Below are 19,349 nucleotides of genomic sequence, written 5' to 3'. Positions count from 1 at the left end.
TTTCCAATCCAATATCCTGTTTTCGGTGTTTTTTCAGAGAGTTGGAACGAATTAATTTGTTTTCCATTCATTTCAATGGGAAACGTTCGCTCGAGTTACGAAAAGCTCGACATACGATCTCAGTCTCGGAACGGATTACGATCGTATGTCGAGGTACCACTGTAAAAGGAGAACTAAAACAAACAGGACATTGAAGCCAAAGTAGCTGACCTGTGAAGCCCACTCTGCATGTACAATGGTAGCCGCTGGTCATGTCCTTGCAAGTTCCTCCATTCATGCACGGGTTGGACTCGCACTCGTTGTTGTTGATATCGCAATTTGGACCACTCCAGCCGGAGTCGCAGGTGCATTTATACCTTCGTGGGTAATAAAAAATCAGCGTTTTCTCGATATGATAATATCTTTGTGCTAACCACACAGTCACGGGACCACCGCTCACCCGTTGACCAGGTCCTGGCAGCGGCCGTGGATGCACGGGTTGCTGCCACACTCGTCCACCTGGGACAAACAGGTAACGTCGTCGTAGCCCTCGGGACAGAGGCAGGTGAAGCCGTTGATGCCGTCCACGCACGTGCCCCCATTGTGACACGGATTGATGGCGCAATCGTCGACATTGATGTTGCACATTGTTCCTGAGAAGACAAAATGAAATCCTCTATATTTTTTTGTGCAAAAATGTAAACTCTCCCTGCCGCAAATGCCTGCACATGAATATCTACACATTGACAAAGCGCAGCTGGACACTTTGCTCTGCGCTGCGGTATTCTTTGAGCCCCCCCATTGAGGTGAACAGTGCGGCTTTTTGGACAATAGAAGGCTAACACTAAAAACTCCCTGAGCATTCAATTGAAATGAGCAGGAGCAACTCAGTGAGCGCTGAGCCTGGTGGCCCCTTGGGGGCCTTTTTTTCCTTGCCGCCATTGACTGAATGGCAGCCTGTTGAATAGCCAGAAGGAGCGTTTGGGCTCTGGGAGGAGGAGATGGTGCCAGGAAGGGAAGGGGGGCAGTGTAACTACTCCTTCTATTCTCACACACTCACACACACATACGCACACCACCCCCCAATCCAGGGACACCTAACCTCACAAGTCTTGTTTACAGGGACAGAAGGCCAGACCCATTTCACACACGGCCGAGTAACAATTACCCCCCACCCCCTGATCCTCTAACCCGACTCCCTTACTCTTCATCAATCAGAAGGGGAGGGGCCCAACCGCCTCATCATCAGTTACAATGAGCCCTCTGTCCCCTTGCGTCTCCGTCGCGCCGTGCCCTCCGCACTCCCCATGTCGACACAAAAAGACAGATCGGATGAAGGGGAGGGAGATGCACAGCAGTCCGCACGCGCACACACACATACACACATACACACTTGGTCCTGGCTTGCCCTCTTTTAGCATAATCGCACAGACACTACCAGTCAGAACCGGTTCTGTTGGGCCAAAAAGGGGAGGAAAGCTAACAAGAATGCCATGCAATCACACGAGAAACGTTAATAAACCCCCTGTTCCTATTAAAGGCTCTTCTTACAAAGTCTTTTCAAGTATGTTTTGGATAGGTTGGGGACAGTGCTTCATTCAGGCCGCCTATACACAAACCCCATTTCACACTGGCAACCTGACACCATTGTTCCGCCAGAGCGGGCCCGCCAGCCACCTGTCTCATCCACCCCTCCTTATGCTCGGGGACCACCCCCCGCGCACCTGTAAGCTCCGCCCAATGCTCACCTGTATAGCCCGGCTCGCATGCGCACTCATAGCCGTTGATCTTGTCTATACACCTGCCGTAGTCGCAGGGGTGGCTCTTGCAGTCGTCAAGGTTGATTTCGCAGTTGTAACCTGGACCAGAGCGAACAAAATCAGAAAATACGGTTTGTAAAAATCAACATTCCCCACCTGATAGGGTCTCACCTGCAGTGCCTTTGGGGCAGGAACAGATATACGTGTTCTCTCTATCCTGGCAAGTGCCGCCGTTCTTGCAAGGCTGGCTCAGACACTCGTTGATGTTGGTCTCGCAAAGGCGGCCGGTATAACCTGGCCGGCAGTAGCACGTGAACGACGCCAAGCCGTCCTTGCACGTGCCGTAGTGGCAGGGGTCGGAGTAGCATTCGTTAATATCTGTCTCGCAGTGCTGCCCTGTGTAACCTGTAACCGAAGGAAAATGGAGAATCACACCAAGTTCGCAAAGGACCCACCGAAAAAACTGATCACCCACCTTCAGCGCATTCGCAAGTGTACTTATTGGGTCCATCGGTACACTTTGCTCCATTTTTACAAGGGGTACTGGCACACTCGTCAATATCCACCTGGCACAGATGCCCTGAAAATCCTGCAGGTGCAATCCAACATAAGACACTTTGTTCATGGCTAAGATTAGTAAACGGTATTTAACCCGCCGCACTTGAAACTACCACTCCACAACAATGCTGCTCGAAACCCCTCCCTCTCCCCCAGGCCTTACTGTGAACCGAAACTTTCTTTCAGACAACACAATGGGCTCAGACTGGCGAGCTATAAACCAATCCCTGCCCTTGGTTTCGGCGCCAAGATCTCACACAAACTCCCGTGCCCGCCAAATATGCTAATGCTTTCCCGCACTGAGCATAGCCAAGCATTTGTTTACCTTCTGCAAGCCATATATGGTTAGGCATAATCATTAACAGAAAGGTTAACGATCAACTTTTCTCGTCTAGATACCAATAGGGAGATAGGCAAAAACAATCCGATCATTTTCTTACCTTGAGGGCACTCGCAGTGGAAGGAATTGATCTTGTCGACACATTTGCCGCTGTTGAGACAAGGTTGACTGGCGCACTCATCCGTGTTAATATGGCAGAACACACCCTCGTAACCTGAAAAGTGTAAAACCTCAGTTAGTCTAATTTTGCCCGTGCGCGGTCGATTGGTCGCCGGTCTTTTGGTCGCCGTCTTTTGGTCGCCATCTTTTGGTCGCCTGTCTTTTGGTCGCGGTCTTTTGGTCGCCCCGGCCGCGACAACCGGCGACCAAAAGACCGGCGACAAAACAAGGTAAAACAACACGGTCTACGCATCAATAAAAGCCAACAATGGCCATGAGCAGTTTCACTGAGCCGACGTGTGAGTGTATAAGAGTTTGTATGTACATTAGTTGTCCCCTTAGGAAGGGACGTCAGTCAGGGTCTTAACAAGTTCTCCAACAAAAAACAATAAAAGTCCGGGAAATTTGGAGCTTTTCTTTAGCCTAATAATTAATAGGGCATTAAGTATGACTAAATAGTAATTCGCAGTTTGTATTTAGGGAATTTGAGCAACGATTTAAATGGTAATTATCACTTATCTTCAGGGCGACCAAAAGACCGGCGACCAATCGACCGTGTACCAATTTTGCCCCCCTTTCTCGATTCTTTTTTCAATTGAATGCCCAAACCTGGCATGCAGATGCAGTGGAATCCGCCGATCTGGTCCAAACAAGTAGCATCGTTGTGGCACGGGTTGGACATGCACTCGTTAACGTCCATCTCGCAACGAGGACCCTCGTAGCCCTGAAGGCATTTACACTGGAACGAGCCTTTGGTGTTGAGACAGCGACCTCCATGCTCGCAAGGGTTGGCACCTAGGAAGAGAAATATATATCAGTCGCTTTCCTAAGAACTGAGAAGAAAAAAATCGGGCGTACCAAGAGAGCACTCGTCAATGTCCAGGTTACAGGCTGAGCCGGTGTATCCCGGTGGACAGGTGCAGATCGCCTTCCCATTGACTGGATTGGTGTCACAGTTGGAGCCTTTCTGACATGGATTGCTGATGCATGCATCGTCCAGGTGGCAAAGCAGACCTTTAAATTCACAGAACAAAGTTTATTTTTTAAACAGATACTTGCATTCCAACTAATGTTCCCTTAAGTGTCAATCCCGTGTGCGGTCGATTGGTCGCCGGTCTTTTGGTCGCCGGTCTTTTGGTCGCGGTCTTTTGGTCGCCCGTTGTCGCGGTCGGGGCGACCAAAAGACCGCGACCAAAAGACCGGCGACCAAAAGACCGACGACCAAAAGACCGGCGACAAAACAAGGTAAAACAACATAGTCTATGCATCAATAGCAGTTTCACTGAGCCGACGTGTGAGCGTATAAGAGTTTGTATGTACATGCGTTGTCCCTTTAAGAAGGTACGTCAGTCAGGGTCTTAACAAGTTCTCCAACAAAAAAACAATAAAAGTCCGGAAAATTTGGAGCTTTTCTTTAGCCTAATAATTACTAGGGCATTAAGTATGACTAAATAGTAATTCACAGTTTGTATTTAGGGAATTTGAGCAACGATTGAAATGGTAATTATCAATAACCTTCCGGGCGACCAATCGACCGTGTACCGTCATACCTGTGCGACCATGCGGACATTCGCAGAAGAAGGAGGCCACGCGGTCGTGACACGTTGCGCCGCGATAGCAGGCGGCGCTGGCGCAGTCGTCAATGTTCTCGCTGCAGTCGTCGCCTGTCCACCCGTTGACGCAGACACAGTGATAGCTGCCGTGGGTGTCGTGGCAGGTGCCGCCGTTTTGACAGGCGTTGGGCATTAACTCGCACTCATCCACGTTCTCCGTGCAATATTGGCCTGAAATGCAAAGAATGAGTAGTACATATTGCATCTCATTTTTATATATTTGTCATGTTGTGCCATAATTATTACTTCGGAACCGAGGTGATTATCGGGCAAAATTACCTGTGTAGTGTGGTGGACATTGGCAGTTGTAGGTGTTGACACCGTCGACACAAACGGCGCCGTTCTGACAAGTGTGGCCCGGACAGTCGTCGATGTTGTGCTCACAGTTCTGACCCGTGAATCCTGAAAACACAGTGAGGACAAAATGACTACATTGGAGTGAAGTTTAGAGACTTTAAACAATTTCAACAGACATGCTTGTTATTTTTACAGCCACAAGAGTAAGAGAGAGCATCGACCCGCAACTCAGCAGGCTTCGCTATCTCGCCGCATTCCAGCATGGACCCCCGCAAGAGTTACATTGCAAGGCTTAAACTTGAACACACAGAACTGCAGCTCAATTCTTTCATGCAGCCGGAATAACGCTGATGTATTTTGTCACAAGCGCGGAAGAAAACTGATAAATCGGTAGAGTTAAACCTAAGCGACGCTGTTGCTAACTTTTAAAGATTATTACCCAAAAACTGAGACAAAACTTTCCAATCTTGCATAAGCAACTCATAGCGCACCGATGAAACTTTAGAGCAGGGGTGTCAGACTCGGGTTGGTTCGCGGGCCGTGTTAACGTCAACTCAATTTCATATTTAATCTATAATATTTAGATTTTTTTTAATAAATGGATTAAAAGAACTGGATTAAAAACCCTGAATACTCAGTTTTTTATAGATCTAAAGCAATGTTTATTTTAGCCTTTTTATATATTTTTAGATTTTTACAAAATTATTTTTGAACTAAAAACACACAAAAATTGATTAAAAAATTACAATTATTGATTTAAAAAGGGGGAAAATCAGGAAATTTAATATACATCTATACTCCATTTTAATTTGATCCTAAAACAGAAAGTCGGCACTCATGATTTACTTTCCCGGGCCACACAAAACGATGCGGCGGGCCAGATGCGGCCCCCGGGCCGCCACTCTGACACATGTTTTAAAGATCACTACCCAAAAACTGAGACAAAACGTTCCAATCTTGCATAAGAGACTCGTAGCGCACCGATGAAACTTTAGAGGCTTTAAACAACTTTGTTTTGTTCGCCCAAACCGTTGGCTTATCAAAGGGAAACGTCTGTACTCCTGTTTCCTGCCGTCATTCCAGTAGCGCATAACATATTCCAGTACGCATGTACTAGGGAAAACAATTTGATCTGATTCTGCGCATTAATACCGCTTACCTGGCAGACAGCTACAACCATAGGTGGTGTCACCCTTTTGGACACAGGTTCCCCCGTTCTGGCACGGCGAGGGGTTGCACGGCACGTAACGGGTCTCGCAGTGCATCCCGGTGTAATCCTGAGGGCAGCGGCAGTGGTAGGAGCCCACCTCGTTGACGCAAACGCCGCCATTGTGGCAAGGTGACGGACTCTGGGCACACTCATTGACGTCTTGCTTGCAGGTCGGACCATGGTAGGCCGGCGGGCACGTGCACATGAAGGTGGAATCGAAAGACGAGCACTGGCCGCCATTTTTGCATGTGTTTGAAGAGCAGGGGTTGGGTTGTTGACATGTTTTGCCTGCAAAACCAAGGAAAACGTTTGAAATTTTGACTTGTGTTTGAAAAGTTGGCAGACACCAACCGCGCTCAACCGTATCATACCTGACCAACCAATCGGGCATCGGCAGTGGTAGCCCGTGAGACCGTTGAGGTCGCATGTCCCCCCGTTGCGACAGGGCGAGCTCATGCAGGCGTGTTTAGCGGACGTGAGGCAGAGGCGGTCGGTGAAACCCGGCCGACACACACAAAGGAAGTCGAACGTGTTGCCGTGGGAGACGGCGCGGCATTCGCCGCCGTTGCGGCACGGGGACGGGCTGCATGGGCTTGGAAATTGGCATCGATTGCCCACGTAGTCACTGGGACACCTGGTGGAACGAAAGTATGTGTTAAGTAAAGAGATAAGATGAATTATGATACTTTAACTGGGGGTTGTTAACAAGTCATTTGTTGGTTTATCTTTTTTTGACTACTGCGTGTCATGATTTGGGTTTTACTTTGGTTCGTGGGTCATATTTATGGCAAATAGATCCCATGTGGATCAATTTTTTTTACCAATAAGTTAGCTCACAGGCTGCCAATGACGGCCAATCCATTTGTCACATTTGTAAGAAAATATTTTAACGCACTCCAAACGCAAAACCTCTGTTTTTGATAAATACCCAACACATTAAATGGAGAGTTGGCAAATATTTATTTTATTTTTAATGCCTTGTATCCACTTTTCTGTGAGGATGAGAGCCCCAACTGGCAGGAAAACATCTTGATTAATGGGAAACTTTGGTACGTGGGAAAAGGCCTGAGGGAAGCAAGAGTAAATAGAGGCAAACTGACGAGAAGAAATACACCTGGAAAAGATTGGAGTGGCTTTGGGGTACTAATTGACAGACAAGCTAAACTTTTACTATTTTTAAAAATATTTTTCACCAAAATAGTTAACTTACTAGCCGCCATTATACGTCAAATCCATTTTAATTGGGGCGCCTCTCCCAGTCAAAATGGCATCCACAACCAGGTTAAGTGAATTGGATATCTCTAGTTTAAATGGCAGGCAATGAGTAATTTTGTGTCACTTTCTTCTCAATTTAGGGTACATTTCCTGTAAATTTGAGATCATTTCCTATTAATTTGAGGGGAATTTCCGGGCTGTTTGGTGGTCACTTTCTAATGGGGTTTTTTTTCCTGTTGGCCTGGGAACATTTAAAGGTCGAGTTCATTTTGCATTACTTCCTAGTCATCTTAGCATACAGATCACTTCCTGTAAATTTTGGATCATTTCCTATTCATATAAGAGGAATTTCTGGGCTGTTCATCAGTCTGTTTATTTTAGGGGTATTTCCAGGTTAACTCCTGTTGGTTTTGGGGCATTTGAGGTTTCTTTGTTAACACATTGGCATTCATGCATGCACTCAGTCACACAAGTCACAAAATTCTAGTTTTACGGCGTGCATGTCGAAAAATATAAGTATTTAATTCTGTATGTACAGTATGAATGAGCTAATTACGAAAACTACAAGTTACAAAACCACTTCTAGAACGAATTAATTTTGTAAGTAGAGGTTAACATTCTAACGTCTTACCATTTTAATACAGTATGTGTCAAATGAGTAGCTTCAGTATACTAAACAATTGAGTAAAAATGACATTTTTGTCCAAGCTTGGCTGTCACATTCCAGGTTTTTTTTTTTAGGCCTCTACACGGACAAACATCTGGTGACTTAGAGTTCACAAGGTTGTATTGTATGTGTGGGTACGTTGGAAAGGGTGCACCCATATTTTCCCACCCATTCTGATGGGACTGTTATTCTTCCGGATGAGATTGTCTCTGAACCTTAAAAACACATTGTACTGGAGCAAGGGACCCCATAGGAGAGACGAGCCCAATCCGACAGCGTTTTATCCCCCATACTGTCAAAGCCCATCCCAAATGAGCGCAAAGATCAAGGAGGACGTGCCGCTCAGTGGAAAGCCACAATGAACTGTTGCTTTCAGGACTCCAGCAAAAATTCTTTGCTCCCAGTCAAACAAAAAAGCCAAGTTGCTGATACACTCCTAATACTGTTTGCTGAATGTGTCCATTCATCGACTATACAGCTTCCCTTCAAAACATAAATCTATCTGAAATGATTGGTCACGAAACCCAATCGGTGTTGACTACTTATGATGTTGTATTATGTTGACTACTTATTTGTTTATTACTTATTTATTGATTATTTAACTGTAGATATCTATTACTAAAATAATTCCATAATTAATGCCTTTGCCTTTTGAATCATTTGTAAAAAAAAAATAATGAAATATTTAATTTTGGTTATTTTTTATTGTAAATTTTGAAATATATTTAATTGTTAATATTTATGATTTATCCCTAATGTAGTTGTACATTTCATAATGTTGGAAAACATAAAAAACATTTAAAAAATAAATTTCAATATTAAAATAATAATCTGAAATGATTGGTCACGAAACCCAATCGGTGTTGACTACTTATGATGTTGTATTGTGTTGACTACTTATTTGGTTATTACTTATTTATTGATTATTTAACTATAAATATCTATTACTATAATAATTCCATAATTAATGCCATTTCCTTTTGAATAATTTGTAAAAAAAAAATGAAATATTTAATTTTGGTTATTTTTATTGTAAATTTTAAAATATATTTAATTGTGAATATTTATGATTTAACCCAAATATACTAATGTAGTTGTACATTTCATAATGTTGGAAAACATAAAAAATATTTTAAAAAGAATTTCCATACTAAAATAATAATCTGAAATGATTGGTCACGAAACCCAATCAATATTATTTTGAATACATATTTGTTTATTACTTATTTATTGATTGTTTAACTATAGATATCTATTACTATAATAATTCCATAATGTTGGAAAACATAAAAAATATTTAAAAAATAAATTTCAATACTAAAAATAATCTTTTCTTTTATTATTATTATATTCTTATTTGCAAAACCTCATTTCAATTATTTGAAGACCTAAATTAATTAAAATCTGGACACATTTAATGAAACAACTGTAGTGCATAAAACTCACAGAGATAAAGATTCATGCCACAAATATCTCAGGAGTCATAATTATGTAAATACACAGTGGCTTCTACTTTTCTAAGTCTAGAAAACAGCCAGAGTCCACAGAGCAAGACCAGACCTGAAATTTTAACTGCCAAACTCTGAATTAAAATGGAAACATGCAAACTGCAAACCACTAGTTAACTGAGCAGTCCCTACGAATGCGTCAAGACAGAAAAAAAGAGGTTGCACAACGACAATTTCTATCTTTGTTTTGATTTTACTCTTGTAAATAGCAGTGTTCCTCTTATCTCAGCAAAAACAAGTGCTATGGTTTGAATTTATGTGTTTGGTTGGCGTGGGGGGGGCATCTGTTGGTGTCTCCACAGGGAGCAGGTGCGCATGTTAATAAGGGCAGCTGTTGGGAAAGAATCCCCCTCCTTTCTCCTTCCTTCCCCCCTTCCAAAACCCACCCACTCGCCACCCTTCCCAGCCCCCCTCGGGAAGGCGGGATTGCCAAGCTCTTTTCTCCTTTGAGAACGTTAAAAACTCATATGAAATCAGCTGTTGCAACTTCTTTTCGGGCCTTTTTTGCTATTCCCCAAACCTTTCCTTTGCAGATGTTTCCCAACGGCTGGTTTACCCTTTTTTTTTTGGTAACGGCCCGACCCCCGGTGTCACACGGGGCTGCCGAAACCCGCCTTGTTGACTTTCGAGAGGTGAGATCTCTTAACGGGCCCATGCGCACCGTGGGGAGTCCAGACAGTTACAATCGGCACAAGGCTGCCAAGGGATTCAGGCAGGCTTTGAAGTGCCCTCGTGTTCAAAAATCAGCGTTATTTAGAAAGTTATATGAACGATTGCCTTGATAATCAGTTTAACCATTTATTGGGCAAATGACTATGTATTTTCCTCAATTATTGCCTTATCAAGATGTGGCATTTACTATGTATATGCACATCACATTTTGGGTCTTTTAGGGACATAATATTATTATATGGTACAGTACAAGTCATTCCCCCCAGTGGAAAAGAGGCTGTTTCCACAGAGAATAATCCTGATTAAAAAGCATAACCAAATATGACCACCTTATTGTAATAATGATGAGAATTCACTTATGGGATTAATCATGTGCATTAGCGAAACACTGCAAAATATTGTGGTTATTAATATTGTGTTTGTCACTGAGATTTATTAGAGATTAATAACGTGCAAAACATGGATTTGAGGCGGCAGTGAGGAAAATGCTTAAATAAAATGCAAGCTATCGAATTGACCTAGTGAAGAAAAAAAAGATAAAGTGCAATGATTTCATTTTAAAAAGTCTGCATTCTTGTAAAATAATTAATTTCACATTTCTGGGGGACGCACAAGTGCGGCTTTTATGTCCAACCAACTCTCAATTATAATTTTTTTTTTAGGCATAAAGTACCATCAACACTGAAATGCAGTAGCATTCTCCAGAATTTTGAAATGTCAACCTGTCTATAAATATATCATATTAAATAAAATATAACATAACCATCTAAAATAATTTTCAATGCTCATTTTTTCTCTACAATTTTTTTTCTCGATTTTTTATTTATTTCCCAAGCAATTGCCAATTATTTTAAGGTGTCAATATGCCTATTATAATGAAAAAGGACCTAAACTAAAAATGTGAAATCACCCATTGTAAAGGATAAAATGTATTACTACTATGTAATACTAAGGTTAACCTCAGGAGAACTTTTCTCCACTTCTTTTTTGGGACGTGCCTTCTTTGTCCCGAAGAAGATCCAGGCACCACGGCAACAGGTTTCTCCCAGCGACGCAATGTCCCCCTCAGGCCGGGAGCAGATGCTCCCCCAACCTCTGACCCGAAGCACTTTTGTGTCGGGGACAGCCTCTTTTGCCTTTTCCCCTCTCAATGCCGGCCCCCACCACGCTGCCGGCTGATGGGGCCAGGCCTGCCATCTGCCACTCTCGGTGGTGACTTTATCCCCCACTGACGACACAAAACCAGACTGATTGTGGGCTGGAAAATGAAATACCACCGCTGTGGAAAAGCTGATGTCAACCGCATACAGTAACGTACGACATCCTCAACTCTGCTTTCATAATTTTTCTTCAGTACTCTTTTCCTCCCCTTTTCTTTGCCTCTCAAAGTGCGTGTTTGTTTTGGTAATTTCCTTCTGTTTTGCTTTGTTGGCTTGGATCTTGACCACCCAAGATATTTGCGAAAACATGTGCGGGAGCCGTTCTGTTAGGCTGTATGAATTCAGTAAAGTAAAAACTAAATTATTTTGGAAAGAAAATACAGTACTGTACATTCAGAGTGATTATCCTGCTGTTAAAATTGATTTTTTTTAAAACCCTACCTAAAACTTGCAGAAAACATTCAAGCCGACAGTAGTGTTAAAACTTTTCTGATATTTATAATGTTAATGCTGAATTTCAGCGGAAGACCATTTGCCAAATGATTATCCTGCTGTGTTCTAAGAATGATTTTTCCTGTAATTCGGGGCTCTTTTCTCCCATTTTCCAAATTTGCTAAGCTCGGGCATGTGTACCTCTCTTAAAGGTACAGACAACAGTATGAAAATGGCGGATTTAGTAGACTTCTGATGAAATAGATGTTTAAAAAATGACAACACACTTTCAGTTGGGCAGCACATAATAAAACTGCCTTTTTAAGAGGTGTTGCATTACCGCAAATAAATTGGCCCGGCAGGTGTCACCGAGGCCATTGGGCAGTTCCTGTCTCACCTTGTAAAAAGGAGCCAAGTGGGAAGATTTACAAGACCGGCTCTCTACCAGGAATTTCATTCAGATTACTTTTTACTTAGATGATCTAATATTTTCTTTTCAGAACTGAATTTCACTAAATGCCAGCCATATCATCTTTTAGATGGTGTCAAACTCAGTTTGGCTCAAGGGCAATTACTGTATTTTCTCGCATATAACCCGCCTCTGCGTATAAGCCGCACCCTTAAAATGGACTTAAAATCGTTGAATTTTACAATTTCTCGCGTTTAAGCCGCCCCCTGATTCACAATTTTGGTACACGGTCGATTGGTCACCGGTCTTTTGGTCGCCGATCTTTTGGTCGACGGTCTTTTGGTCGCCCAGAAGGTAGGTGATAATTACCATTTAAAACGTTGCTCAAATTCCCTAAATACAAACTGCAAATTACTATTTAGTCATACTTAATGTCCTACTAATTATTAGGCTAAAGAAAAGCTCCAAATTTTCCTGGACTTTTATTGTTTTTTGTTGAAAAAGACCGGCGACCAAAAGACGGCCACCAAAAGACCGGCGACCAATCGACCGCACACGACAATTTTCACCTCCATATTCATGGTTTTAATAGGGAGTACAAATGCGTTACTTTGAAGAGAAAATCTTAAGAAAAATCATCGCAGGTGGTATTTCTGAGGTACTGTATGAATCAAAAGCACATTTTTAGGGTCAATATCATAAGGAAGTTAGTATTTCATCCAGTAATGGTTGTTTTCTTACTGCAAAACAGAAAATAACCAACAAATAGAAAATGTTAATTTGCCGACATCTACTGGTAAAAAAAAAAAGAGTATAGAAAACCTGTAAGTCTTGTACGCATATAAGCCGTAACCTAGAATCAATCATCATTTTTTTGTTACAAATACGGCTTATATGCGAGAAAATATGGTAGATCTCTAATGGGCCTGGTCTGTTTATTTTTGGCCAAATAAGTTTATTTTACAAGCGATTGGGAGTGGCAAATGAACGAACGCCATCGACGGCAATATGAGCATCCATAGCAGTTTCAGTTGAAATAAAGTGAATTGAACATCTATCGTCAGAAAAAAGTGGTTAAATTACAAGATTATAGTCGTTATAATATTTATTTTTACGTTGCGTGAAACAGAAGTTGTTTGAAGTATCTCCTCATGGTTGTGTGTTTGGGAGCCTGCCGCAGACGAGCTTTTGCCAGTGAGACATTTTACCGTCACTATGCAATGCCAGACAGCTCAGTGCAAGGTTAGAGAGGTCTGATCACACCAGCCGTGCGGCTATTTTGGTCAAATGCTGGATTTCAAATCGTCGCAGGTGTTTCCTGTGTTTATTCCTGTTGGTGCAAAACAGTCTTTATTCGGTAAAGCAGCAAGGGTCATTCTTGCAACCTTTGTTCGCCCTTATTAGCGTCGCACAAAGTTGGGTTTTATAAGTCTTCAACTTCGTGGGAAACAGGAAGAGGAAGACACTTTGATACCTAATAACAAAGCCTGCGTCTCCTTTGTTATTGTTTTATATCTTTTAACATGTTTTGGGGTGAGTGATTAGCATTTGTGCGTCTCAATTCTTGCACGTCTGATTGAAAGTGTGGGAAAAATGAGCATTCACAGCCACACCTGCTGGCTTAAATGAATTGGACATCTACAGTAATCCCTCGAATATTGCTGTTACTGTAGACCATACATGGTCGCGATTTAAAAAAATAAATAATAGTAGAAAATAATCACGATAAGTGAGGGATTACTGTATTATTGTCAATGCCAGGCAATGAGTTAAATACTTGACTTTAGAGCAAGGGTGTCAGACTCGGGTTGTCAACTTGATTTCACGTGGGCCGGACCATTTTAGATATAATATTTAGATTTTTTTAAATAAATGGATTAAAAGAACTGGATTAAAAGCCCTGAGTATTCCGTTTTTTATAGATCTAAAACAATGTTTATTTTAGCTTTTTTTAAATATATTTTTTAGATTTTACAAAATGATTTTTGAACTAAAAACACAGAAAAAAATGATTAAAAAATTACAATTATTGATTTAAAAGGGGGAAAATCAGGAAATTTAATATACATCTATAATCTTCATTTTAATTTGATCCTAAAAAAGTGTTATTGGGGGGCAATGGACAGTGTATATTTCTGTTTTATTTTATTTTTATTAACAATTTATACATTTAGAATTCTATTTTTTCATGAAATATACAGATTTTTTAAATAATAAACAATTATGATGGAGGTCTGGCATCCACATACTGCTCATGGACATGACATTTTAGGACATGCAGGCAACTTTTGTACGCCAAATGTTAATAATGTGCCTGCCCTACATGACGCAAAACATTTTACATCTTTTTTAATTACAAAAAATAGACACTTGCCCTATACAAGGTTAAGAACACATGTTTTTGCTGTTTTACTCAACTTTTGACAGGATTTTTTTAAAGCAGATTGTCAGAGTTATGGTCTCCACACAGGGATATAATCCCAGTAAACCCATTGAAAAAACCTCATCTGATTACCAGTTTATTCCCTCACTAATCGGACTAGTGAATCCACATTCAGTTCTCACGCTTTGTGGGAACCCAAAGAGGATTTTGATCTTTAACCCAGTATAACTGTGTCACCATATGCTTTAATACCGCACAAATAAACGGAAAAATCCTAGTGCAGACAGGTTGGTTACCCGCGGAAAATCAGTAGTTCTGTAAACTGAGTTTTGAGTGATTGACGGAGGCTCGCAATGTGATGATTAATAGGAGAAAGAGGAAGCGTGCGGGTTGTGCGTCGATGTTGTCTGCTTTTAATTGGGACCGAGCCTTGCAACAACTCTGTAGAGTTGAAGGACGCCCGCATAGATGCAAGCATATGCACACGTGTGTTTGGGGTGGGGGGGCAAGTGTGCAGATTAGATACTGTGAAATGATGGCCCCAGGCTAGTAGCGACGCATCCTTAATGCTCCTCTTTTGTCCCCACAGACAAGAAGAGGCACCCACCGCGACCACATGCCCAGAGGTGGCGTGGGGTGGGGGGGTGACCCGGCCCTGGAGTCACAGTGGAGGAAGGGACGCCTCAAACAGAACCGAGAGAAAATGACAACCCTTCTTGTCTGTTCTTCTTTCAAGATCAAAACAGGGGGTTTGTTGTAGATTAGTGGTTAGCGCTTAGGCATCGTTCTAATCTCAGCTCTGGCTCCGGCCGACCAGGCTTCCACAGACTTTCCAAAGGTTGTGGATTTTTTCCAGATAAGTTAAAGAGAGTTTAACCTAGGGAGGTCCCGATCACATATTTTTGCATGGAAGTCAAGTCCGGGTCATCTGCTTTTGGGTCCCAATGCAATAACTCGGAAATGTTTAGGAGGGGAAAATGGCAAATTCAACACGACCCCCCTTTGAACAAGTTATCCCACAAATCAGTTCTGCAGGACGAAATAAGGTTGTGAACACAAAATATTTGGTTCTCGTAAATAAATTTACATTAAAACATTGGTCTCATGATTGTGATTTTCTTCAATTTACCCTCTTTTTCTGCATAATTTGTTTTACTGGCGTAAATATAAATATGTAGTATAGTACTGTATATGCATTTTTTGTAAGATTTTTTTTTTTGTTCATTTTAGCTCTTGCCCTTTTCACTGCCATTAACAGTTTTCAACATCAAATCCATTCTAATCGTGAAGGCAGGCATTGAGTGATGATTTTTCACTGTAATAGACATCCAATCATCAATGGCACCCAATGAGTTAATACTAATAATCTTTTCCCATTCTCTGAAAGTGATGTGATAGGCATCAAAATCTGACCACATGATCAGATATGTGTCATCTCTGTGCATATTAATTCATCTTGGGGGGGGTTGAAGGACCCAAAGACCCAAATTCAATACTTACCTATCCGAACCAGAGAAATTAACTAAACAATTTTCTCCCCCCTTCCCTAATTCCCACTTGTTTGCCTTCAAATTTCAGCACTTTCCTCCAATCAATCTCACTCTGTTGACATCTAAACCAATTAGATTTCACAGCCATCTGGCCTTCTAATGGAGATCACACACACGAGTGATGCAAAGGGTTGGGGGCTGGGGGGGGGGTGGTCTTATCCATTCAGTAATCTGGAGACAAGCCTTTTTGGATGTGAAGGGCTGCTGGCTGGGAGGGGTTTATGCCAGAGGTTGGGTGAGTGTGTGAGCGAGTGTTTGGGGTGTCTGTGGCATGATGGGAAGGCCCACTCCGATTAGTCACACAGCATTATTCCCCACTGCACAACAATGGGCGACGGGCGGCGGGCGAGCCCCAGCTGTCGCCCTCGTGAAAGAGCAGAAAAACAAGATTTAGGGCTGGACGCGTACTCGCACTTTGCAGTCGAGGGGGTCTTGCATTCATTAACGGGCAGTTGGGTTGGGGGGGCTTTTGTCCCACTGGCCCTTCCGCACATCTCTAGACCCGTTGGACCTTTTTTTTCACCCTCTTTCGATTGGAACGGTTGGCTCCCGTGGCAGGGGGGAAGACCAGAAAACACACCGGAGCTAGAGGAGGGCCCCGGGGCCTCTGGTTGCCGGGCACGGGGGCCACTCAAAGGCCGGAATGGGAATAGGGGCAATATGTGGTTTGCCTCCTTGCTCTCTGTACTCCCATAAGCAATCCGATTCCCAGACGGCCCACCAGAGTACATGTTCCCATTGACTTACTTGCAGTTTCCATCTCCATTGGGGGCGGCTTCGCACCTTCCTCCGTTTAGGCAGGACTCCGTGGGTAGTGAGCATTTTAAACCTGTTGAATGCACACAACAAACTTTGATTTAATCAAATTCTAACGAGTCTTTTTATCAAAACACTGTTTTGTAGTGATGGCAGTCTAAGATATACTGTATTTTCTCGCATATAAGCCGTATTTGTAACTAAAAAAAATGATGACTGAATCAAGGGTATAGCTAATATGTGCACTCTTACAGCGTTGCTATACTCTTTTCCACCAGTAGATGTCGGCAAATTAACATTTACTATTTGTTGGTTATTTTCTGTTTTGCAGTAAAAAAAAAACAACCATTACTGGATCAATTACTAACTTCCTTATGATATTGACCCTAATAATGTGCTTTTGATTCATACAGTGATTTTTCTTAAGATTTTCCCTTCAAATTAACACATTTGCACTCCCAATTAAAACCATGGAGGGGAAAAGTGTGAACCAAGGGCGGCTTATACGCGAGAAATTGTCTAATTTGACGATTTTAAGGGTGCGAATTATGGTGGTGTGAAAATACTGAATTGAAAATATGACAGTGGTTGGGCCACAGGACAGGACACAGGTGGGGAATGGGGGGCGTGCTTCCTGATGGTGCGTGGCTTTCTTTTAGGGGGTGCGCACACTTTGTGAGAAAGGAAGGGGGGAACAAAAAGCGCGCGGCAGCTGCTGTACTCAAACAGGGAACAAAAGAAATCAGTCCAGCACGAGCCATAAAGCATTCTCCCCGTGCATTGTTTACCCCCTCCACACCCATGCCCCCCACCACCACCACCACCACCACACTCTCCCACACATGCAGACAAAAGTCGCCCCCCCCCTCCTCCTCAAAAGTCCCCCTTGAGCGTCCCCTAACATGCACGCACCAACTTCTATTATCCTTCATGTTATTCAAAACCGGCTCGGTTCAACACGGCGAGAAAACAATTTCCACAAAGTTTTAATAAGCGCATGCAAAACTTTTGGATTCTTAATATGCAAATGTAAAAAAAAAAGTATCACTTCCAAATAAGATTGTTTAAGACCCGAGTTTATAATGCAACTATTGCGAATGTATGAAAATCGGACGACTGCACTTTGTTTGGGTAATTGGGCCCGGAACGCACTTTTTAATTACCGAATTTCGAAAACGAGTTCTCCCGGTTTAAAAAGCCTTTTCTTTTAATTAAAAAAAATAAAAAATAAAACTTTTACCTTGTGCGACGAAGATAACGGCCGAAAGGAGAAATGCTAGTCTCCCAAAGAAACGATACATTCCTCCTCTTCTACTTCACAAATTGCGTGGGGTTGGCATAGATCCACAGTGGGGGGCGATGTAATCCAGGTGTGTAGTGTGAGGGGCAAAAGGGGAGAAGAAAAAAAAGTCAAAATACCGAGCCACGCACGGCAAAAAAAGTGAAAGTTTCTTTTAGTAAATCCTGGCAGAGAAAGCAGAGTCAGGTCATAGGTGTTAACTTGATGCTTGCAGAGTTCTCAATGATGTGTTGAAGCAGCTCGGTGCTTTCCGGTCCTCCCACTTCAGACCCCCCACCCACCTCCATTTTTATGCAGCTGGCGTGGGGTGGATTAGGGAGGGTGGGTCCACTTCATTGTACTTTGTCAATGACGAATATGCTAAAACTTTTACCTAGCAATCTTGCTAAAAAAACATACAGGTATAGTTAATGAACTCCTTGCTTGCTATTAACAACAATCCTAATTGGTTTAAACTGCCTATATCCATCTTTCAATGCCATTGACGGCGTTAGAAATCCTATCCAATTTAAACTAGGGATTATTTACCAGCCTCTCTCAATCGAAAAGGATTGGACGTTAAACTTTGTCAGATTTTGCTACCCATCCAAATCTGCTACTCTGTACTTACTTCATTTGTTTGCCATATTTTTCTGCTCCCTTTCCCAAGAAGATCTCAAACATTAGTGCGGTCAACACGGCTTTTTTGTTAGTTCGAAACGAATTCATCCATTTTCTGAGACGCTTATCCTAACAAGGGTTGCGGGGGGTGCTAGAGCCTACCCCAGCTAACTACGGACAGCATACAGGAGACACCCTAAATTGGTGGCCAGCCAATCACAGGGCGCAGAGAGATGGACAACCATTCACACTCATAACTAGTGGCAATTTAGAGCGTTCAACCAGCCTACCATGCAGATTTTTTGGGATGTGGGAGGAAACTGGAGTACCCGGTGAAAACCCACACAAGCCAGGGGAGAACCTTGAAACTCCACACAGTGACAACCCGACCAGGAATGGAACCCTCGACCCCAGAACTGTGAGGCCACTCGGTCACTGGACGCAATGGAAACTTTAAAATATGCCCCTGGCAAAAACTAACGATTAAAAACGCAGGATTTCCTGAAACAATGGATTTCATCGTGGCCCAGGGAGGCCTAGACCAAAAGCATAATTATGTCATCAGTCGTCATCAGCAGCTCATTTAGTATTTGACAAGAGCACCTTCAAATCGAGCTGCCACATCAGGGCAGAACAGTAAAAATGATCCACTAACACACAAATCACTGTCATTACGCATTGTCATCACACGCCCACCATGCCGGTCACCGAAAATACCAACACTGCTTCACTGTTCACAAAAATACAGACCTAGTAGTTGGTGCACGATGTCATAGCCCCT

General features: G+C 42.6%; 1 protein-coding gene across 2 annotated transcripts in view; it reads right to left on the bottom strand.

The window, feature by feature from the left end:
- Positions 1 to 18,212, bottom strand: part of LOC144090854 (neurogenic locus notch homolog protein 1-like) — a 38,933-nt gene extending 20,721 nt beyond the window's left edge. For both annotated transcript variants that reach the window (XM_077622722.1, XM_077622723.1), the window contains exons 1-14: positions 17,909 to 18,212; positions 16,660 to 16,741; positions 6,288 to 6,550; positions 5,866 to 6,204; positions 4,689 to 4,811; positions 4,347 to 4,580; positions 3,655 to 3,810; positions 3,406 to 3,591; positions 2,738 to 2,851; positions 2,215 to 2,328; positions 1,911 to 2,144; positions 1,728 to 1,838; positions 440 to 632; positions 211 to 356 (exon numbers count right to left, since the gene is read on the bottom strand). In XM_077622722.1, coding sequence (XP_077478848.1) covers positions 211 to 356; positions 440 to 632; positions 1,728 to 1,838; positions 1,911 to 2,144; positions 2,215 to 2,328; positions 2,738 to 2,851; positions 3,406 to 3,591; positions 3,655 to 3,810; positions 4,347 to 4,580; positions 4,689 to 4,811; positions 5,866 to 6,204; positions 6,288 to 6,550; positions 16,660 to 16,741; positions 17,909 to 17,969 — 2,356 coding nt within the window. In that variant the 5' untranslated portion in view covers positions 17,970 to 18,212. The remainder of the gene's footprint in view (positions 1 to 210; positions 357 to 439; positions 633 to 1,727; positions 1,839 to 1,910; positions 2,145 to 2,214; positions 2,329 to 2,737; positions 2,852 to 3,405; positions 3,592 to 3,654; positions 3,811 to 4,346; positions 4,581 to 4,688; positions 4,812 to 5,865; positions 6,205 to 6,287; positions 6,551 to 16,659; positions 16,742 to 17,908) is intronic.
- Between the last annotated feature and the right edge of the window lie 1,137 nt (positions 18,213 to 19,349).

This window comes from Stigmatopora argus, chromosome 16 (assembly GCF_051989625.1).
Source record: "Stigmatopora argus isolate UIUO_Sarg chromosome 16, RoL_Sarg_1.0, whole genome shotgun sequence".
Classification (NCBI taxonomy): domain Eukaryota; kingdom Metazoa; phylum Chordata; class Actinopteri; order Syngnathiformes; family Syngnathidae; genus Stigmatopora; species Stigmatopora argus.
The sequence above is the reverse complement of the archived record's forward strand: the minus strand, read 5'-3'. Positions and strand labels throughout refer to the sequence as shown.